The sequence below is a fragment of the Tachyglossus aculeatus genome, chromosome 4, assembly GCF_015852505.1.
Source record: "Tachyglossus aculeatus isolate mTacAcu1 chromosome 4, mTacAcu1.pri, whole genome shotgun sequence".
Classification (NCBI taxonomy): Eukaryota; Metazoa; Chordata; class Mammalia; order Monotremata; family Tachyglossidae; genus Tachyglossus; species Tachyglossus aculeatus.
The window spans coordinates 40,236,365-40,256,129 of NC_052069.1; the positions used below are offsets into that span (position 1 = coordinate 40,236,365).

At 43.5% G+C, this 19,765-nt stretch overlaps 1 protein-coding gene across 1 annotated transcript in view; it reads right to left on the reverse strand.

Annotated features, from left to right (window-relative positions):
* Positions 1 to 710: 710 nt before the first annotated feature.
* SELENOF (selenoprotein F) overlaps positions 711 to 19,765 on the reverse strand; it is a 57,892-nt gene continuing 38,837 nt past the window's right edge. Inside the window, exons 4-5 of the mRNA XM_038745309.1 lie at positions 4,446 to 4,495; positions 711 to 1,599 (exon numbers count right to left, since the gene is read on the reverse strand). Of these exons, the coding sequence (XP_038601237.1) occupies positions 1,468 to 1,599; positions 4,446 to 4,495 (182 nt within the window). The 3' untranslated portion in view covers positions 711 to 1,467. The remainder of the gene's footprint in view (positions 1,600 to 4,445; positions 4,496 to 19,765) is intronic.

A 19,765-nucleotide genomic window follows, 5' to 3' on the forward strand; every position in this document is an offset into this window, starting at 1 on the left:
ATGGGGATTAAGACTGTGAGCCCCCCGTGGGACAACCTGATCACCTTGTAATCTCCCCAGTGCTTAGAACAGTGCTTGGCACATACTAAGCGCTTAATAAATGCTATTATTATTATTAGTACAGTGTTCTGCACACAGAGAGTACTTAATACCATTCACTGCTTCTCTGATTCAAAAAATCACTAGTTGGAACATAGATGAAACTGCACATACACAAAGTAGAATGCATTTGAAGATGTGTCACTCTGCTGGTGATTTTTTATCTTAGAGGAAAAATCACCTTAGTTCTTCAATCAGGGCTGCTGCTAAAACAAGAAGGTTGTTTAAGTAGGACTGATTGCTTAATGGGATGCAGCATGGACCTGGAGCTAAAGGACCTGGGTTCTAATCCCTGTTTTATCACTAGCCTGCTGTGTAACCTTCGGTAAGCCACTTAACTTCTCCGTGCCTCAGTTTCCTCAACTGCAAAATGGGGTTCAAACCTGTTCTCTCAGACTGTGAGACTCCTTAATCTCCTTAGAAGAGTGCTCGACACATAGGAAGCGCTTAACAAATACCATAAAATAAAAAATACATTGGTGTCCGGGTTACTCTTTTGTATCACTGAAGGGATGACATACTCTGAGATATATTACCTGAGGTAATGTTTAAGCTCTGTGTCTCAACAAAGTCTAACACAGTTGCTTGGACTAATGAATGATTCGGAAAAATTTTTTGTAAAACTTTTTAATTCCACTTCCATTTAACAAATTGTCTTCTTCTGGATTGCATTTGCAGAAGTAAAGCAGAACAGAAGAAATACACGAACATCAGACATACACAAATCCATGAGGTTTTCTGTGCAGTCGTCACTAATGCGTATCGTCTCCATGTTTCACTGTCACTCCAGGTCCCCAATCCTAGAACGAAGCTACGATATTTTTCTGATCGGCAGATTCAATAGAAGCTACTATAAATAATATCTCTAATGAAAGGAGAACTGAGTAATATAAAAATAAAAAACTGCGGCAGACAATCTGTTTGAGGCCCAGAAAATCTCAATGGCTTGAGACTTTGAGCACAGCGTACTAGGCAAGGTGGCCACCTCTGTTATTCATATGGCTGGCTAGTTTTAAAAGTCTACTGCTTGTAAAGCTGGTCCAATTATCACAAACTTGAGCATTTTTAACAATTAACATTATTATCAATCAATTTTTTTACAACGCATTTTGCTACCAGTACCAACAAATTAAGGAGAATTATGATCTATTAAAAATTGGCTATTGGTTCAGCTTGCCATCTTGCTGGCTCTCATGTGCAAAGCTGAACCTTCCACTTTTAATTCAAGATATTAAATGCCCCATAAAAGGAATTCTAGAACTGAAAAAAGGAAGCAAGCATTGGAATTATGTGCTGAGATCAGAATTGAGCTCGTAAGGGATGATAACAAAAATGGACCAAGCAATATGAGAGAATCAAAAGCAAGGTTTAGATGCGTTCTAGTTTTTCACTGAGGAATTCTTCCACGCTATCTGTGTTCCATTTCAGGATGCTGAGCTCTTCAGCAATGTTCCCACTCTCATCCAGCAGCTTTAGCACAGGGTCTGAACCACGAACATACTACAGAAGATAGACAAAAACACTGTTACTGTCAGGAAGCAGAGACACTAAACCAGTCCTAAAACACTACAATGAAGCAGCCTTAAGGGAGAATTATGATTCAGTTTTCTATTCAAATATATCAAACCTGCATTTGATTTCGTACACTGCAACTGACGAGAACATATGTGACCGACTGTAAACTCTTTGTGGGCAAGGAATGTGCTTACCAACTCTGTTATACTGTACTATACTCTCTCAAGCTTTTAGTACAGTGCTCTGCCCACAGTAAGTGCTCAACAAATGACTGATGGATTGAAGGTACCCCTACTTTCCAGTTAACTAAACAGCAAGAAGATAGCAAACTTGTAGAACAAAGCATACAGACTGGGATTGACTGTTTGGAAAGGGGAGTCGGGTGATTAGCCACTGAGGCCTACAATTTAAAAAGTATTAAAGTTTCCTTATTCATTCATTCATTCAATCATATTGAGTGCTTACTGTGTGCACAGCACTGTACTAAGCGCTTGGAAAGTACAATTCTAAAAACAAACAGCATTCACCATTAGTAATAAATAGGATTACAATTAAAAATACTCTGAGTTTTATATTTACCCAATTTAGGAATTTTAATGAAACCACTGAATGTCCTGATGAATATATTCTGTATTCTGGGTTTCACCTGCTGCCATGACTTGTTATAACAACTAATTATATCCACAATTTGTACAACAATTTGATGAGACTTTTTTAAAGATACCACCTGCTTCCAAATTACTCCTTTTACACTTTTACTTTTTACTTAGAGTGGCAGCTATCAACTTGCAAGATGAGCAAAATGGTGCAGTCAAGTGCATAGGAAGGGTCCAAAGTATTGACTAAAGGACAGCATATCTCCTGAATGACTTCTTTAATTTATATTTTGGATGACCTTGGAATTCTTGAAAATTGGGTGCCAACTTAACGGCAGAAAGGGCAAAGTAATTCAATAGGCCAAGTAGGTAATTCTGCTGTTCTCTAATTTGTGAGTGCAACCTGTCTTGGTTTCTTCTCATCTTGGTGAGGCTCCCTTTGAAGTCAAATGGAACTTCACAGCCAAAGGGGATATAGGAACTATGTAAGCTAAAACCCAAAATGAACTCTGTCCACAATTACTGTCTACTGCCACCAGCCCATCAGCTGATTTCAAGGACAACCAGTTTTCTTGTCTTTTTAAATTCAAACTAAAATTAAATCAATGAACTGCTCTAAACCCAGTTAAAGGAGGTCAGAAAAGAGAGAGCTGGGTGGATTATGGAACTGTTGCAAGCGCTTTTGGAAAATTGCTTGAATCTTAGGGCTATGGCAGTGATTTCAAGTTTTCGGATGGAAGTCCACTTCCGCGGGCCACACTATAAATTGGGAGGAGGAAGGGGGGGAAAAAAGGAAGGGAGGAGGAGAAAAGGGGTCCCAGCTGCCTCCCTAAATCTGTCCTCTGAGACAAAAGCAAACCCTTTCAGAAATAGTAGAGGATATGTCTTACAGGCCCAGGAGATAAAGAATAAAGGAGTTCTGGGGCTGCTTTCTCTCTGGAGACTCTTAGCAGGGAAGGTTTTGAAAACTGTTGGGTTATAGCCCCCAACACAGCAGGCAGATGTCTACTCCTTGCCTCCCAGGGTGGGGGAAGGATCAATTATCTCAACTAGGTGGATCACCGAAATACCATTCTGTGTAATCAAACAAAACTGGGAAACACCTGAAAGAGTTGAAAGTACAGATAATCCCAGCAAATTCTGGCTCTCTGATCAGCCTTACAACCCCACTTGTCTCAACTATATATTTTTCCACGAATTTGTTTTACTTGAATTGCTTTTCAGCCAATGCGGCAGTGAGTCAGATGTATGAAAATGTTATTTTCAGAATTTAAGTACAAATTGTACTTGCCAAGAGTTTAGTACAGTGCTCTGTACACAGTAAGCCCTCAATAAATATGATTGAATGATTGAGTTAATGATTTTGTATTAACTAGTAGTAACAGTATTTGCTATTTACTAAGTGCTTGCTGTGGACAAAACATGTATTAGTTAACTTTCGCTTTAGTAAATTTACTTGAGTAAATGACTGGCCCATGACATCTTGAAAGGGTTGTTACATCTTCAAAAGCATAGGCAATTTATTACTCAAGAGTAACTGTTTCACAAAAGACTTTTGGGCTGTTTTATAATTGCTCTGTTGCCAATCTGCTCTCCTAAGCAAAATACAAGCTGTGCAACAAATTCCTGATCTTAAGGCTGGATTTAAGTACTTCTCCCAGGTCACTTTTCCCAGATCACCATCTAGGTATGCCTCATGGAGGAAGGGAAGAAGGAGAATATGGAGAACATTGGTAATATTTTAGTCAATCTAGAATATGAGGTTTAGTTGACACATGCAATGTTTTCAATGCAAAAGATGAATTTGGTGTATTTCCCTGGTTTGCCTAAACAGGACAGTTGTATTTGTTCACAATTACTGATGCTCTCTATACAGGCTTTGACTCCCAAGCAGAGAGCTACCCCTCCAATGAATTAAGCAGGTATGTTAGCATTTAAATAGGTCTAGTTAAATTGCCTACCTTGAAGGGTGCCTCTTGCTTTCAGAAAAAAACAACCTGGTTTGCTGTTTCAATAATTAGAAGCTTATGCTCTGCTTGGTAACCTTAGTCAATGCATTTTATTCCAGAAGTTAACAGTTGATGCATTCCAGCAAGAGATTTAGCATTTTACATGAGTACAGAGAAAGCTCCTAGCCTCCAAGGTTAGAGTGACACAGAAAACAAGTAGTGAAGACTGAATGGGGGCTCCGTAGCAGCTAAAACGAATGGAAAATGGATAAAAATTGTCACTCACCTTGATTTGCAGTCCCCTGAAGAGTTTGGGTTTGTCACTCCTAACAAAAGCTAAAATTTGATAGAGGTGGAAAATGATTACTTAAAAAAAAAACCTACAGCTTAATAAAATGCCATTAAATTTTCTATACTTTTAGTTTATGCATTTTCCTAAGACCATATGACATGCTGCTACTCAATCAGATAAGTGGTTCCCACAGCAGCCACAGGATGCTTGAAGGAACAGGGAAATAATGATCATTCTCTGACATCTAGCCCAGTGGGTGAGGGAGCCACCAACTAAATCCCTAACTTCCATTTTACATTCCTCATTCTCTCTCTATAGTAACTTATTATGCATCTCTCTTACATTAAATTATCCAAACCCTTCCTGAATCCTGGACAACATTTTCTGGTAACAAATCCCATACGCTTACCACCCGCTAAGAGAAAAAGCATTTCCTTTTGTTTATTTGCACACTACCCTCTGTGAGCTTAAATATGTGCTGTGGCATTTGGTGAACAACAATTTCAGTATTCACTGTCCTAAGATTTTCAGTTTCAGGTTTAACCAATATTCAAAAGAAAAAAAAAAAGAAGAATTCAGGTATTAAAACTGTGAAAACCCTCAGAACTCATATCCTAATTACAATGCAGTGTTAAAGATTTTAGGATCAGCAAGCTAACACTGATGCTACAACACAGGACTCGGTAGGAAATATTTTAGGTTTTTAATTTTATTTAAATTAAACAAACAGCTTTAAGACTTGTTTTTGAGACCATCTGGAAAAGGATGAAGAACTTGTGATGATGCCAGTGTTAGAGTTTATGCCTTAACAGTCTGCCCGAAAAGGGACTGGAAGGGGGAAGTAGCAAGAAGCTGTCAGAGTGAAGCCTTCAGTGGGGCAGGAAAGGGAAAACAAGGGCTGATGTTCTGCTGACCCCCAGGGAAAGGGGACATAGTTAAGCTGAGAAACCATTCACACCCTGACAAGCGAAGACAAGTAGGACACCTTTTTTTGGGGGGGGGGGACGACCCCCTACAAAGGGGGGCAGAGATTCCCTTTGTTGAAAGAAGGGCTCAGACTCTAACAGCAGAGAAACTGGATCCCCTTCCCTGAAGGTCTTAGCCATTTCAATCTGCCCGCTCATTTTTAAGGGTTCCTGTCGTGGGAAAATGGCATGGCTGGCAGTGTCGGGTAATTTGGGCACAATTTAGGCTATTTTGGATGGTTGTTCTGACTGGAGGGGCTAGTTTTCTACAGTACTGATGAGTAGGGGAAATAGGTTTTTGCCAGAACTAACAAAGACCTGGGATGAGCAGGGGAGCATGTTTTGTGCATACTGAAGCAAAGCTGGGAGGCTGATGCTGTGGAAAACTAGGAGGATTTAAAACTGGAAAAAAGAAAAAAAGAAAAAATCCCAACAAGCAAATAAAGCAGCTAGTCACAAGGGATGACTGAGAAAGCAAAACTAACCGAGAAACTCATGACCATACTTGCCAGCTAGGAGATATTGGGAATCTTTCTGTTCCCACCATCTTTCTGGGCAAGAGAGCCAATTTTCTGGTCTATTATGATGATGGTACTTGTTAAGCGCTTACTATTTGCCAAGCACTGTTCTAAGTGCTGGATTGTGTCTATCAGTTCTATTGTATTGTACTCTCTCAAGCACTAAAAACAGTGCTCTGCATACAGTAAGTGCTCAATAAATAGCAATCAATCAATCAATCGTATTTATTGAGCGCTTACTATGTGCAGAGCACTGTACTAAGCGCTTGGGAAGTACAAATTGGCAACACATAGAGACAGTCCCTACCCAACAGTGGGCTCACAGTCTAAAAGGGGGAGACAGAGAACAGAACCAAACATACCAACAAAATAAAATAAATAGGATAGAAATGTACAAGCAAAATAAATAAATAAATAAATAGAGTAATAAATATGTACAACCATATATACATATATACAGGTGCTGTGGGGAAGGGAAGGAGGTAAGATGGGGGGATGGAGAGGGGGACGAGGGGGAGAGGAAGGAAGGGGCTCAGTCTGGGAAGGCCTCCTGGAGGAGGTGAGCTCTCAGCAGGGCCTTGAAGGGAGGAAGAGAGCTAGCTTGGCGGAGGGGCAGAGGGAGGGCATTCCAGGCCCGGGGCATGACGTGGGCCGGGGGTCGACGGCGGGACAGGCGAGAACGAGGTACAGTGAGGAGATTAGCGGTAGAGGAGCGGAGGTTGCGGGCTGGGCAGTAGAAGGAGAGAAGGGAGGTGAGGTAGGAGGGGGCGAGGTGATGGACAGCCTTGAAGCCCAGGGTGAGGAGTTTCTGCCTGATGCGCAGATTGATTGGTAGCCACTGGAGATTTTTGAGGAGGGTAGTGATATGCCCAGAGCATTTCTGGACAAAGATAATCCGGGCAGCAGCATGAAGTATGGACTGAAGTGGAGAGAGACACGAGGATGGGATAGCACTGATTGATTGATTGAGTGGTCTGTTTGTCTGAGCTCTAGAACCAGAACTAGGGAAGCAGTGGAGCCTAGAGGAAAAGAGCACAAGCCTGGAAGTCAGAGGACTGGGATTCGAATCCTGGCTCTGTCTCTTGCCTCCTGTGTGACCTTGGACAAGTTACTCACCTTCTCCATGTCTCCTTTTCTCCTTTTCCTCATCTGTAAAATAGGTATTTAATCTTCGTCCCTCGGACTTAGGCTGTGAGTGCCCTTTAGGACAGGGGCTGTGTCCAACCTACCTCCGCGCTTAATACAGTATATGACATATAGTAAGCGCCTAACAAGTATCACAAACACACAAAACTAAACCCAAAACATCCCCAAACCAGAGCAATCCTCAGGCCTCACCCTTCGCTAGCTCTTGGCCTTGATTTCAGAGAACTGGCCACACTGGAACCAGATTCCCCAAGCTCTCACCTACCCCGAGGTTGCCAGCAAACCCTCTCCCCACCCCCTGACCCAAAGATTTATTTATTCCCGGAGAAAATGGTATTGGCAATCATCAGCTGATGCCTGGTGTTCTTACTGAGAATGAAATCGATGCTGCTTCAATCAGTCAATCGTATTTATTGCTTCCTATCTCATACTGGTACAATGACTTACATTTAGAACTAATGTGCTGACATTCCTTACTGCCAATCAGCCTATCTGATGTAGGTACTGCTGTTATTGGTCTGTTTATCCAGATCCTTGTAGGACCTTTCTTTTTTGACATCAGTATTGGGATTTTAAGGGGCAGATGAGAAGCAGGGTGGACTAGAGGATAGAACCTGGGCCTGAGAATCAGAAGAACCTGGGTTCTAACCCCGCCTCTGCTACTTATCTGCTAGGTGACCTTGGGCAAGCTGCTTCATTTCTCCGTGCCTCGGTTACCTCTTCCGTAAAATGGGGATGAAGACCGAGGCCCACGAGGGATGGGGACTGCGTCCAACCTGATTAGCTTGTATCTACCCCAGCACTTAGTACAGCGTCTGGCATATAGTGAGCTTAAATACTATAAAATAAAATAAATTAAAAATATGCACTGGAGGACCGTGGCACGGCCTTGTTAAGACATACTTCTAAGGTCAGTTAATATATGTTCCTGGGCAAATTTAGGTGGCCTGAGAGGGCCGGTATGAGTTGGATTTGTGTCCCCCCACCTCTCCAGAGAGTTATCCCACTGCATCTTCATCTGTGCCGGCGGTTGCTCAGAAACAGGCAAGGAATGAGTGTCTAAACAAATTCTACAAGAAATCATTTCTAGACTGACTGTCAAACAAATCTCAAGAAAAACAAACCAGAGCAGGGAAGCCAGCACCAAACCAAGAGATGGCCACTCAAACCAGCTCTCCCCCTCCTTAGAGAAGCAGCGTGGCTCAGTGGAAGGAGCACAGGCTTTGGAGTCAGAGGTCATGGGTTCAAACCCCAGCTCCGCCACATGTCTGCTGTGTGATCTTGGGCAAGTCACTTAACTTCTCTGAGCCTCAGTTACCTCATCTGTAAAATGGGGATTAAGACTGTGAGCCCCACGTGGGACAACCTGATCACTCTGTATCCCGCCCAGCGCTTAGAACAGTGTTTTGCACATAGTTTTGAACTGAGCACCGTTCTACACACTGTACCCTTTAACAACTTGATATTCACCCTACCCTCTGTTAGGAACTCAGCCTAGATGACTCCACTTTGCTCAAGGATTTAGCCTAAGCGACTCCATTTTGACCCAGGACTACGTCTTATCAGTACTGAGCAAGAAGTTCCTGTAAACAAGACCTCTTATCAGGAGTTCCTGCTCCAACAGAGTAAAGAAGCAAACAGGATGTTGCTCTTAAATTGTTACATTCCCGGGAATAGGATTGTTTGAAGCTGTAATAAAGGCTGCGGTGGGAGATGGGATCGGGGCTGTTCCTCACTCCTACCCCACTGGGGTGAAGGGGCGGGCAGCCACTTTCCTGCCTTTCTGCCCTGCTGACTTGTCCCTTTCGAGACAATCAATCAATCGTATTTATTGAGCGCTTACTGTGTGCAGAGCACTGTACTAAGCGCTTGGGAAGTACAAGATGGCAACATATAGAGACAGTCCCTATCCAACAGTGGGCTCACCCCACCAGGGTCTTGCGACACCCTTGCTCACAACTCTATCCTTTAACCTCCTACTAGTCACTAGTACCGAACTGGGGTGAACGGACTAGTCGGGACCTCACATGTCCAACACCTAAACCCCACAGCACACACGCACACAAACAACTGTCCCTGTCCCAATCTCCCTATCACTGGGTGACGCTGGGCAGTTTTGCGGGCAGTACACATTTATCTATCAGGCTGGCACCACAAACTACAAACCGCTAGTAATAAGCCCTCTGGCTAGCCTGAGTTAGATGAGGCATTCAACCATTAAGATATCTTCTCCAGTTTTATTCTTCCATTCATAATAAGTGCTTCATTCTTAAATAGGCCTTCTCAGATCCCCAGAGAGCTGCTAAAAAGTTGAGCCTCTTCAGGGATAGAACCACCCACCTGCCTAGGACTGCTGGTTTAGAATATCCTCCCATCGTCAGGATATCCATTTCAGTTGATTTACAATTAGTGGTGAAGGGCTCTGCTGAACCAAGAGGCCTTTCCCACTAAACCCTCATTTCCCCAACTCCCTTCTGCATCACTCTTCCACTCAGATCTGGGTCCTTCATTCACCTCACTCTCAGCCCCACAGTACTTATGTACACATCCATAACATATTTCAAGGCTGGTCTCCCCCTCTAGATCCGAAGCTCCCCGTGGGTGGGAACACGTCTACCACCTCTGTTGCAGGCACAAACTACGAAAAAAGGAAAAACCTGAAATGATGAGGGGTAAAAAAAATGAATAGAAGGAAAGACTCTACAGAAGAGCGAGATATAAGGCAAACAGGAGACTAAAAATGAAAGAGAAGCTGGTAGGGGGGTGGGGGGAGAAGACCAGCCAAAATTTCCAAGGGAGCGCTATCAATTGATCACCTGTTCACACAGTGCTCTTGTTTTTTTCCTGGTGATCTGCAGCTGTGAATACCAGCCTTCAAAATTTGCATATAGCAAAAGGAGAGGCCCAGAAACAGTGTTTCATCAACTCTTCTAGGACTCCCTTCCTGAGCGTTTAATGAGAAGGGCTAGAAACACTGGATGAGGCATTATAAAGAACCACCCAGACTTGAAAACGTATCTCCTAAAGGCAACCAACTTGGCTACTTCCATTCTACTTACTGTAATTCTAAACTGCAGACTGATCAATGAGGTCAGTGCCAGAGCCTCTTAAGAGAAGAAATGAATCAAATCACCTACTTCTGGGAAATGTTCACCTAACACATTTCTCTGGTTTCACGTCCCTTAATCAGGTGGCACAGCCAATGAGACTTTAAACGCTGATCAAATACAGAATTGATAACAGGATAAGACATTGACAACTGTAGTTCATCCTGGAGAATACACTGGGAAGGTCTGTTAAGGAGGTCAGTGCAGTCTCGAGTCTGCCACGTTGGTCTGACAGGTTTTTCTGGCACTCCCTCAGTGAAACCTTACACTTTACGGTTCTCCGGGGCTTGCTAGGAAAAACAGAGCCTGGACACCCAAGTCAGCAATATTTCTACTCAAACAGTGTCCTGACAAGTGGAAGATAATAAAGCCCATAAAAACTGTACAGGAAAAAGTGGAATGATACAGGAGTTGGTCCCGATGACAGCCTGTGACCGTATTAAAAAAAAAGCCACACGATTCTACAGTGGCTTTAGGATTCGACTTGTTTTACAAGCTCTCGCGGTTCCTAGAGGGTGGGAATTCAAAGGAAGCTATCTGAATTTACGAGCTGCTCAACAAATGTCTTGCCTACTAGTTAGTAGCTAGTGAAAAGCAAAGTTGATGAATGGGCTGCCCATAGGCCTGTGAAATTAACAATTACTGCAGTGGGAGGCGAAGGATCTGACAAGTGGGAATTCTGGGCAAGGAAATCAAAATTTAACCTATTGCCTATTGGATGGCCTGTTTAACATCTCTCCTACTGTGGAACAACACTACCACCTTTCCTCGTCGATAAGTGATTCGCTCTAGCAGAAAGCTACTACTGTCACTTACCTTTGTACAGTGCTTTGCACACAGCAAGCGCTCAATAAATACGACTGAATGGACACTTGCCCCCTTCAGTCTGGCTCTAAATCTTGCTGATTCCCCCATTCTAACATTTTACATACTTGCCAATCATGCACACATACAACCACCATGCTGATACAAGATCTCATCCCCCTCCTGACTACACTCCTGAAACTAGTTGGCTTTCTGGTCACCCTTCTCCAACTTCACCCCTCAATTCACCATCCAATGGTACTGAGTACTTACTATCTGCACGGCATTGTACTAAGCTCCTGGGAAAGTACAATAGAACAGAGTTGATAGACACGATCCCTGCCCACAAAGAGGTTACAGTCTACAAGGGGAGACAGACAAAACAGAGAATAAGGATATTTAAATAAGAACTATGGGGCTGCAGGGAGAATCCAAGTGATTAAGGTTACAGAGCCAACTGCACAGTAGAAGCAGAGGGGATGGCAGAGAGGGGGAAGGAGGGCTTATTCAGGGAAGGTCTCTTAGAGGAGATGAAGTGTTAGGAGGGTTTTGAAGGTGGGGAGCGGACTGTCGGATAAGATGGGGAGGGACTTCCAGGGTCGAAAAGAGTTCGTGGGCAAGGGGTTGGTGGCGAGACAGACGAGACCGAGGTATAGAGTAAGTTGGCGTAGAAGGGTGGAGTGTGAGGGCTGGGTTGTAGCAAGAAATCAATGAAGTAGGAGGGAGAGAGCTGTCTGAGTCCCCCAAGGCCTATGATAAGGAATTTCTGTTCGACGAGGAAGCGGATGGGGAACCACTGTAGAATTTTGAGGAATACGGAGATATGGACCGAACGATTTTTCAGAAAAATATATGTAGATGATTGGGTGAATGTGTGAAGTGACTTGAATGTGTGTGAGTGGGTGTGAAATTAGTGTGTGCACACACACATGGGGCTGTCTCTGTCCCAATCTCAATCAATCAATCGTATTTATTGAGCGCTTACTGTGTGCAGAGCACTGTACTAAGCGCTTGGGAAGTACAAGTTGGCAACGTATAGAGACAGTCCCTACCCAACAGTGGGCCCACAGTCTAGAAGGGGGAGGTAGAGAACAAAACCAAACGTATTAACAAAATAAAATAAATAGAATAGACATGTACAAGTAAAAAAAATAAATAGATAGAGTAATAAATATGTACAAACATATATACAGGTGCTGTGGGGAAGGGAAGGAGGTAAGACGGGGGATGGAGAGGGGGACGAGGAAGGAGGAGGCTCCTAACACTGGGTGACGCCGGGCATTCATTCATTCATTCATTCATGTATCCAATTGTATTTATTAAGCGCTCACTGTGTGCACAGCACTGTATTAAGCGCTTGGGAAGTACAAGAATCAACAGTTCTGCTGGCAATACACGATCATCCATTAGTCTGCCACCACAAACTAAAATCTGCTAATAGTGGGCCTTTTGCTAGCCTGACTTAGATGAGGTATTCAACTATCAAGATCCCTTCTCTAGTTTTTTTCTTCCATTAGGGATAAGCACTTTCATTCATTCAATCATATTTATTGAGCGCTTACTGTGTGCAGAGCACTGTACTAAGCGCTTGGGAAGTACAAGTTGGCAACATATAGAGTCGGCTCCACTTCATTTCTTAAATAGGCCTGCTCAGATACCCAGAGAGCTGCTGAAAAGTACAGCCTCTTGAGGGATAGAATCACCCACTTACTTACTTAGGACTTCTGGTCTAGACTACCCTCCCATCATCAGGACATTTGTTTCACTTGATTTATAATTAGTGGCAACTGACTATGAATGGCAAATGAATATGCAAATTCAGGCAAATGAATGGCAAAAGAATACGTTGCCAACTTGTACTTCCCAAGCGCTTAGTACAGTGCTCGGCACACAGTAAGTGCTCAATAAATACGATTGAATGAATGAATGAATGACTATGATGGGCCAAGAGGCCTTTGCCGACTAAGGCCTCATTTCCCCTACTCCCTCTCCACCCTATGTCACCCTTGTACTCGGATCTGTGTCCTTTATTCACCTCACTCTCAGCCCCACAGTACGTGGCTCAGTGGGGGCTTGGGAGTCAGAGGTCAAGGGTTCTAATTCCAGATCTGCCACTTGGCAGCCGTGTGACTTTGGGCAAGTCACTTAACTTCTCTGTGCCTCAGTTCCCTCATCCGTAAAACGGGAATTAGGACTGTGAGCCCCATATGGGATGTGATTACCTTGTAATCCCCCCGCCCCCACAGTGCTTAGACATTGCTTGGCACATAATAAGCACTTAACAAAAGCCATTATTATTATTATTCATAATTTAATTTAATGCCGGTCTCCCCCTCTAGACTGTAAACTCCTGGGTGGAGAACATGTCTACCAACTACACAACAGTGCCCTTGTACAGTGCTCTACACAAGGAGGCATTCAATAAACATGACCGTCTTTTAGACTGTGAGCCCACTGTTGGGTAGGGACTGTCTCTATATGTTGCCAATTTGTACTTCCCAAGCGCTTGGTACAGTGCTCAGCACTTAACAAAAGCCATTATTATTATTATTCATAATTTATTTTAATGCCGGTCTCCCCCTCTAGACTGTAAACTCCTGGGTGGAGAACATGTCTACCAACTACACAACAGTGCCCTAGTACAGTGCTCTACACAAGGAGGCACTCAATAAACACGACCGTCTTTTAGATTGTGAGCCCACTGTTGGGTAGGGACTGTCTCTATATGTTGCCAATTTGTACTTCCCAAGCGCTTAGTACAGTGCTCAGCACTTAACAAAAGCCATTATCATTATTATTATTATTCATAATTTATTTTAATGCCGGTCTCCCCCTCTAGACTGTAAACTCCTGGGTGGAGAACATGTCTACCAACTACACAACAGTGCCCTTGTACAGTGCTCTACACAAGGAGGCACTCAATAAACACGACCGTCTTTTAGACTGTGAGCCCACTGTTGGGTAGGGACTGTCTCTATATGTTGCCAATTTGTACTTCCCAAGCGCTTAGTACAGTGCTCTGCACATAGTAAGCGCTCAATAAATACGATTGATGACGATGATGACCGACTGATGGCTGTGTTTATAGGGCCTGTTACTGTTCTTGCCTTTTTCTTGATGTTTCAATCTTTATGAAGCTTCTTCTCAAAAATAACTGCTCCTTTCCTCAACTGCAGTGGGCTAGGCAGAGGTATAGCATTACTTAAGGCTCTGTTTTTACTGTATACTTAAAATATTTCCTCTCTCTTACTTGCTTTTGGCTTCCCACTTTCAGCTCAGTACCAAGTGACTAGTTGCATAGTCTACTGTTGTTCATTTTCCTCTTATGCCCACCCAGATCGGCTGTGTTGAGCAAAGCTTCAATGTCTGGGAGACTGACGTCACTCGGGGGCTTTACTGCTTCTGGTGGTTTGACGATCAGTATGGCCTGTAACTGGTATTTATTAAATGCTTACTGTGTGCAGAGTACTGTACTAAGCACTTGGGACAGTACGCAGATGGAATTTGAGTACGCTCAAGGATTCAGTTGTGGCATTTGTGGGACTCCCAGTCTCACAGCCCTGGTGTAGCCTGGCTTAGTGGAAAGAATACGGGCTTGGGAGTCAAAGGTTGTGGGTTCTAATCCCTGCTCCGCCACTTGTCAGCTGTGTGACTTTAAGCAAGTCACTTAACGTCTCTTTGCCTCAGTTACCTCATCTGTAAAATGGTGATTAAAAGACTGTGAGCTCCACGTGGGACAACCTGATTACCTAGTATCTATCCCAGTGCTTAGAACAGTGTTTGGCACATAGTAAGCACTTAAATAGCATCATTATCATTACAGTTCTGTGGACTTTTAGTTCAGCCTGGAAATTTATACCAAGCCAAGCAGACGCTGCGTGCTGTTTGACAGTCTCCCAAAGGATTTGCTTTACGTTTTTTGCTTCCTTCAGTGTCTCTGAATTTAGTGATAGCCCTCATCCCAACTCTGTACAGGTAGAACAAGGGCCATACCTTAGCATGTGAAAAGTTTTCTATACTTTGAAGGCTTCATCTTCACAGATAGAAGAGAGTTGAGAATCTTTTTGTTAACCTCTCTTTGGAATTCCCTCCTTCCAGTGATGAGGCTGGAGTCATCTTCCTTTTCCCTTCCACTTTGGCATTTCACCACCCGTTCTGCATATTTCTTAAATTTTTTAATGGCATTTGTTAAGCGTTTACTATGTGCCAGGCACTGTTCTAATCGTTGGGGTAGATATGAGAGAGTCAGGCTGGACACAATTCATGTCCCACAGGGAGCTCACAGACTTACTCCCCATTTTACAGAGGAGGCGACTGAGGCCCAGAAGTTAACTGACTTGGCCAAGGTCACACAGCAGATGAGCGGCGGAGCTGGGATACGAACCCCGGTCCTTATGATTCCCAGGCCTGTGCTATCCACTAGGCCACACTGTATCTCTAACTTGACTTGCATGTCTTGAGGCGGGTTTCCTTAAGCCTCAATTTCATCATCAATCATCGATCGTATTTATTGAGCGCTTACTATGTGCAGAGCACTGTACTAAGCGCTTGGGAAGTACAAATTGGCAACATAGAGAGACAGTCCCTACCCAACAGTGGGCTCACAGTCATCTGGGTTATGAGGTAGGGCACGATACTCTTGGTGAAGTAATTGCTTTGCTATGCATAGCCTTTTTATCTCTGAGTTATTTGGATGGATGTCTTTATAGTTGCTTGGTACCGGGCAGCACAGAGAAATCCTCATTTGTTCCCCAAGAACACTGGAGACTGTGGTGGGAACCTGATTCCAACAAGGCTGTGGAGCCGGCCATTACTGCACAGTTCCCTGCAGAAGTCTTTGTTCTCCAAGAGCCTGTCGTCTAGTTCTTGTGGTGGTTGGCAATCAATCAATCAATCAATCGTATTTATTGAGCGCTTACTATGTGCAGAGCACTGTACTAAGCGCTTGGGAAGTACAAATTGGCAACACATAGAGACAGTCCCTACCCAACAGTGGGCTCACAGTCTAAAAGGGGGAGACAGAGAACAGAACCAAACATACCAACAAAATAAAATAAATAGGATAGAAATGTACAAGTAAAATAAATAAATAAATAAATAAATAGAGTAATAAATATGTACAACCATATATACATATATACAGGTGCTGTGGGGAAGGGAAGGAGGTAAGATGGGGGGATGGAGAGGGGGACGAGGGGAAGAGGAAGGAAGGGGCAACAGGCATGGGACTGGAAATTCCTTACAGGGCAGGTTTTATGTCTACCAGTTCTACTACCCTGTACTCTCCCAAGGGCCGAGTACAGTGTTCTGCACAAAGTGAGTGCTCAATAAATACCACTGATTGATTGGCAGGCCACCTTTTGATATACCTGTCATGCACTTACTATGTGCTCTGTTCTGAGCACTGGGGTAGATACAAGGTACTCAGATTGAACACAGTCCCTTTCCCATATGGGGCTCACAGTCTTAATCCCCATTTTATAGATGAGGTAACGGAGGCTCAGAGAAGAAGTGATTGGCCTAAAGTCCCAGAGCAGACAGGTGCTCCATGATGACTGCTGTAATCTGCGGATCCCTGAAGCCTTCAGGAGGCTTTCGTTTCGTGCGGCAGGCAGATGGTGGCAGGGATTGCATGATGATCTCTGACCCATTCACCCAGGAAAAACACGCCACTGTCAATTCCATCTGGACCTGGGTTTTTCTTCCCACTGTGGGCACTGCTAGCATCGCCGGCATTAAAATCACTCAAAATAATTGATCTATCAGATGTCGGCACTCCTGAGATAAGTTCGTCCAGCTTTCTGTACAAACACTCTTTTTCTTCACTGCGGTTTGTCATTGTGGGGGCATTCCTTGCTGTTCTGGTCACCATTCCTTGTGGCATTCACTTGAATTTGGGTCTTTGAATTTGTTACTGATATGTTTATCCAATTTATCCTCATCTTCTTTTAGCTATTTCAATTTACGCCTGTGAGTCTTTCCCATTAGGTTATGGGGAAGCAGCATGGCGTAGTGGACAGAGAAAGGGAGCCAGAAGGTCATGGGGGTTCTAATCCCAGGGTCCCTCACTTGTCTGCTGTGTGGCCTCGGGCAAGCCACTTCACTTCTCTGTGCCTCAGTTACCTCATCTGTAAAATGGAGATTGAGACTGTGAGCCCCACGTGGGACAGGGACTGTGCCAACCCAATTTGCTCGTATTCATTCAGTCGTATTTATTGAGCACTTACTGTGTGCAGGGCACTGTACTGAGTGCTTGATCCACCCCAGCGCTTGGTACAGTGCCGGGCACACAGTAAGTGCTTGATAAATACCACTATTAAAATGCCACTATTAAAAGCGCTTCAAGGGCAAGGATCATCATCATCATCATCATCATCATCAATCGTATTTATTGAGCGCTTACTATGTGCAGAGCACTGTACTAAGCGCTTGGGAAGTACAAATTGGCAACATATAGAGACAGTCCCTACCCAACAGTGGGCTCACAGTCTAAAAGGGGGAGACAGAGAACAAAACCAAACATACTAACAAAATAAAATAAATAGGATAGATATGTACAAGTAAAATAAATAAATAAATAGAGTAATAAATATGTACAAACATATATACGTATATACAGGTGCTGTGGGGAAGGGAAGGAGGTAAGATGGGGGGGATGGACAGGGGGACGAGGATCAAAGCCTTTAATTTTTGAATGTTCTAAGCACCAATAAAAACAGTGCTCTATACACAGTAAGGGCTCAATACTCTTAGTGATGACAGATGGTAAAATAATAATAATAATAATAATGATGATGGCATTTGTTAAGCGCTTACTATGTGCAAAGCACTGTTCTAAGCGCTGGGGGGGGATACAGTGTGATCAAGTTGTCCCACGTGAGGCTCACAGTCTTAATCCCCATTTTTACAGATGAGGTAACTGAGGCTCAGAGAAGTTAAGTGACTTGCCCAAGGTCACACAGCAGACTTGTGGTGAAGCTGGGATTCGAACCCATGACCTCTGACTCCAAAGCCCGTGCTCTTTCCACTGAGCCACGCTACTTCTCTAAAAAAAAGACCCAGAAGACTCAGATAAAACTATTTTAAAAAGTTACCTTGACAAGAACGCTTTCAAAAGTGTTTACGGAAATGGGACAGAAATTTACCGTATTATGTGCCATCTAGCAAAGACACACTGAAAGTTTAACCGAGAGTAAACACGTTGAAACAATCAATTTTGATTGGTAATCATTTTCTTCCGGTGACTGTTGGCTAAACATTCACTTACTGTACTGTTTTCATGCTGTAGCTTGGTTCCCAAAACTTTAAAGATCACAATGTACAATCACTATGCAATTGCTGAGATGAATACATTACCAATAATAGATGATATTAAATAATTTAAAAAGACAAAACTACGATCTACATAAAAAAATAAACTAAGTTCTGCATCAGCAAGCATAAGATTGTACCTTTTAAAATTGTGGCCTGGAAATGTAAATCATCTTTAAATTACCCATATTAAAACAGATCTTGCCTTATAAAGCTAGCTATTTTTTAAACTCTGAAAATCATCTTCCCTTTCATAGCTGGTTCTTGTTTGGGGCTCTATTATTAATACATTTTCAGAAGACATTATTGAGTTAGCTATAAGCTAATGGTATAACTGTTACTAAGACTGAATTAAGAACTAATGATTTTCAACAGACGGGAAAATTCCTTTAGAACATAATTAATGGTTTTGAATGTAACATTGAACTAATCCTTGCTATTCCCCTTTTCTAACCAAGCGTGCGTTCACTAAATACTAAGAGAGGGAAACCCAAATTTGACAGAACTTCTGAATTTGGACAGAAAAAAAAAAATATTCTGCAGACGCCAGCCCTCTCAGCCCTTCCTCAATTCCCCTGCCCTTTTTTTATTTTCAATCAATCAGCAGTATTTGCTGAGTGCCTACTGAATGCAGAGCATTCCTTTAAGCACTTTGGAGAGGCCAATTTATTTCCCTCAATAATAATAATAATAATGATAGCATTTATTAAGCGCTTACTATGTGCAAAGCACTGTTCTAAGCGCTAGGGGGTTCCAAGGTGATCAGGTTGTCCCATGGGGGGCTCACAGTCGTCATCCCCATTTTACAGATGAGGGAACTGAGGCCCAGAGAAGTGAAGCGACTTGCCCAAAGTCACACAGCTGACAGTTGGCGGAGCCGGGATTTGAACCCCTCATCTCTGACTCCAAAGCCCAGGCTCTTTCCCACTGAGCCACGCTGCTTCTCTAAAAATTGGCAGAGCCGGGATTTGAACCCGTGATCTCTGACTCCAAAGCCCGGGCTTTTCCCCCTGAGCCACGCTGCTTCCTCTTCTTTCTTAGGTTTTCTACACTCCCTTTCTTCTTCGCGCTCCACTTCTGAAAAACAATTTTTAAGTGTTTACTTGTGCCACGCACTGTACTAAGCGCTAGGCTGGATACAAAGCTAATCAGGTTGGACACAGTCCGTGCCCCTCATGGGGCTCATGGTCTTCCTCCCCATTTGCCAGATGGAAGTAATGGAGGCCCGGAGAAGTTCGGTGTCACACGGCAGACAAGCTGCAGAGCTGAGATTCGAACCCAAGTCCTTCTGACTCCCAGGCTGGTGCTCTTTCCACTAGGCCACACTGCTTCCATCTTCCCTTTCCTCTGCAATCCGGCACCCTTCTGAAATACACCGGCTAGCCCCCTCCTACCTCCCCTCCCTTCTCTCCTTCTCCAGCCCAGCCCGCACCCTCCGCTCCTCCGCCGCTAATCTCCTCACC